The sequence below is a fragment of the Camelina sativa genome, chromosome 4 (genome assembly GCF_000633955.1).
Source record: "Camelina sativa cultivar DH55 chromosome 4, Cs, whole genome shotgun sequence".
NCBI classification, from domain to species: domain Eukaryota; kingdom Viridiplantae; phylum Streptophyta; class Magnoliopsida; order Brassicales; family Brassicaceae; genus Camelina; species Camelina sativa.
This window is the reverse complement of record NC_025688.1, coordinates 10,505,952-10,508,985: the sequence shown is the minus strand read 5'-3', so window position 1 is coordinate 10,508,985 and position 3,034 is coordinate 10,505,952. Positions and strand designations below refer to the sequence as shown.

General features: G+C 36.3%; 1 protein-coding gene across 3 annotated transcripts; it reads left to right on the top strand.

Annotated features, from left to right (window-relative positions):
* LOC104780214 (DNA replication complex GINS protein PSF3-like) lies at positions 872-3,014 on the top strand. 3 transcript variants are annotated; one of them, XM_019244293.1, is made up of 6 exons: positions 872-1,061; positions 1,746-1,841; positions 1,945-2,013; positions 2,108-2,208; positions 2,446-2,538; positions 2,809-3,014. In XM_019244293.1, the coding sequence occupies exons 2-6, from the start codon at positions 1,797-1,799 to the stop codon at positions 2,996-2,998; spliced, it is 498 nt and encodes a 165-aa protein (XP_019099838.1). In that variant the 5' UTR covers positions 872-1,061; positions 1,746-1,796; the 3' UTR covers positions 2,999-3,014. The 3 variants fall into 3 exon arrangements, 2 of the variants coding, with proteins under 2 accessions (XP_019099838.1, XP_019099839.1); XR_002037600.1 differs by lacking the exon at positions 872-1,061 and having other exon boundaries at positions 1,683-1,841; positions 2,100-2,208; positions 2,809-2,984; XM_019244294.1 differs by lacking the exon at positions 872-1,061 and having other exon boundaries at positions 1,685-1,841.

Genomic DNA, 3,034 nt, shown 5'->3' with positions numbered 1-3,034 from the left:
CATGGCTGGGTGACACTAAGTGAAAACAGATCGAAACTCACCAACCAGATCTGGAACAAAAACATTGAATTGCCTATTCGAACAATAAGATCCGTCAAATTCAGTGACTCAGTTACTTAATTCTCTAAGCAAATCTAAAAATTTTAAAGCAACGACCAAAACAAAAATAAAATAGCGACAAGCAGAATTCTTAAAGGAGATACAAGAAGCTTTTGGTAAGGCTGAAGGAACGGTCTCCACATCTTAAGGAAATCGAGGTTTCTGATAGTTGGAACCACGATATCGAGTTCATCTTTCAACAACGCTGTCTGGTTCACAGGGATTCCAATGGTGTTCGCCGGCTCAACCATGGTTTCAGGGGATGAGATGAGATCGGATTGCGTCGGTTAGGTTAAAGATAGGTTTAGTTATGTAATGTTAGTAATCCGGTTTAATAGAGTTTATTTTGGTTAATAACGGTTGTGGTTGGTTAATCAAAACAGTAAATCGTTATAACCAAAACAATGGGAAATTAGATGAGAAGTTTAAGTTTGATGGGGAAATAGGCGGAGAAGTATGAATTCGGGGGAAATAGGCGGAGGATATAAGTCCGAAGGAGAACTAGTAAGAAAGCAAAGATCGATGGGAAATTGGAACAATACGATAGTTTCGAGGGAAAAATAGTACGTCGGACCGTATTATGCTATGTATAGCTGTCAATTGGGCGGGCCGCCCGTAAGCTTGTCCAGTCTAAATATAAACGGTCGGGCAATAGTCTCGACCAATAATCAAATGGTCCAATTGGTCCAAAGACCAAATTTTAGCCATGATCCGTGTGGACAACTTTCTAAAAATCTAGGGTTATTAAAATTTGGGGAAAAATTAGATTTTTGACAATAAATCTCTCTCTCTCCGATCAAATTTCTCGATCAATCAATCGAGTCTTTTATTTTGTGTATCATTGAATTAGGTCTGAGTTTAACACATCTAATTAGATTCCGAAGCTCTATGGCTTTGGCTTTCGGGTTGGGTCTCATCTACGGGAACGTGAAGCTCTATCGAATCTTATGTGACCTTTCAAGGTACATCTCTATCGAATCTTATGTGATGTTGCTTATGGGTCATTCGTTTATGTACTTTTTAGTTTCTGTGTTTTGTTGGTGAGGTTTGATACTTTGAAGTCTTTGATCGGGTTTGATACATTATCAATGATACTTTTATTATAAACGTTTTAAGTGTTTGGTTTAGTGCTTTATCTGATTAGTGTGTGTGTCTTCAACTGTTTTTAGTCTCTAAAGCTGTGATAGAAATTGATTTGATGTTGGTGAAGCAAAGATTGAAGTTCTTTGATGTTATGAGGTTTTCTGTGTTTGTTTATATCTAATTTCTAGATAAACTTATGTCTGAGATCTGTCAGGTTTGTCGTAATGCAACCCATTTGTCGTAATCACCTTGTTGTTTGTTACTTTCGTGTTTCACTTCTTACTGTTGAAGCAGAATAAAATGTATAGTAGTTCTCTTAACTTGTAAATATTTTGCATCTTTGACTATGTTTAATGCTACTCATGTTTACACATGTGATTCTTTGTGTAACATTATTCACTCAAATCATCAATTATAGTATTTGGTAGATTCGTTAAGCTTCATTATATGATATGATAGAGCCGTAGTTGTTGTTTAAGTTAATGCTTTTGATATGATGTTATGTCTAATTACTTGATGTGTTATGGTGTTGCAACACTGATATGATATTCCTTGCGTTTCAGATTGATCCAACCAACACTGATATAACATTGGTGTGGAACCTGCGTTAGAGAATGTCAAAGTACTATGATATTGACGACATACTTGTTAAAGAAGAGGTTCTCACCTTTCTTCTCCATTATAATAGATATAGATTTTTCTTGTGGCTCTCTTGTCAAATTAGGAATCTGATCTCGATTTGTTACTACTACCTTGTTACAGTATGTACCAGTTTTATTCCATAAAACAGCAAATGGAGTGACTATTGATCCAAGTGCAGAAACTAACTGTGTCAGTATTCTCATTGCTTGTGGCTATATCTTCATAGTTGCTTTTCTAAGATGTTTTTTCTGACTAGTACAATTTTCTTTGCTTAGTTTCACAGGCTGAACAAGGTTCCAAAGTTGATATTCCATTCTGGCTTGCTCATGAGTTGCAGCTCAGACAAGCTGTGTCCATAAACCTTCCTGCCTGTTTTGACCAAAAGTAATCATTTTCTATAGCTTAACTGTGTCATGTTTGGATTGTGTGTCTTCAAGAATGGAGTGCGTCAGATTTCGAATAATTTAGCTTGTCAATTTGATTATCTCTTTTCCTTCTTTTCTTAGTGGTTGGTTCTCTTTGCTCCATGAATTGGTTAACATTTCAGATAGTTTCCTCTAAGCAGTTTGTTTTCTTCCGCCCTGTTGTAGTCTTTTTCATGGCTTTATATATTTTATGCAGGACGAGGCTTGAAGTTCAGGCTGATGCAGCATACGTCGATCTTAGATCTCGCTGTCCATACTTCTATGAATTCGGATGCAAGTTAGAGCCACTGTGAGTTCCTTTTTAAGACTCTGTCCACTTGCCTCCCCCTCATTTTTTATGTTGTCAGAACAAAAGTCGGATTGTTTTTTCGTGTCAATTTGCTGTATAATCCTTGAGAAATATAGCTCTGGTAGCCAGATTAAATTGTGAATCAGGGATGAATATATCAATCAAGTTTGTCTAATTTGTGAAGTAGATGAAAACCAGATTAGTTACATTGTGTGGATGAAAGTAAAAACGCTTTGCTGTGGTAATCATTCTGGTTTTTGGTCTAAACAGGGTTACAGATAGAACACTTGGGATCTTGCTATCGACTGCGTTTAAGATCAGATACAAGGAGGCACTGACAAAAGTATACACAGCAGCTCATATAACAGCTTCCAAGTACTTGTCGTTTTTAACAAAAGAAGAAACAAACTGTAAGCCTTATCGTTTTTGCCATGGTGCTGAATTGTGTTTAACTATCTAAAACTATAATAAAGCTTGTAACTTTAACAATCTTTTG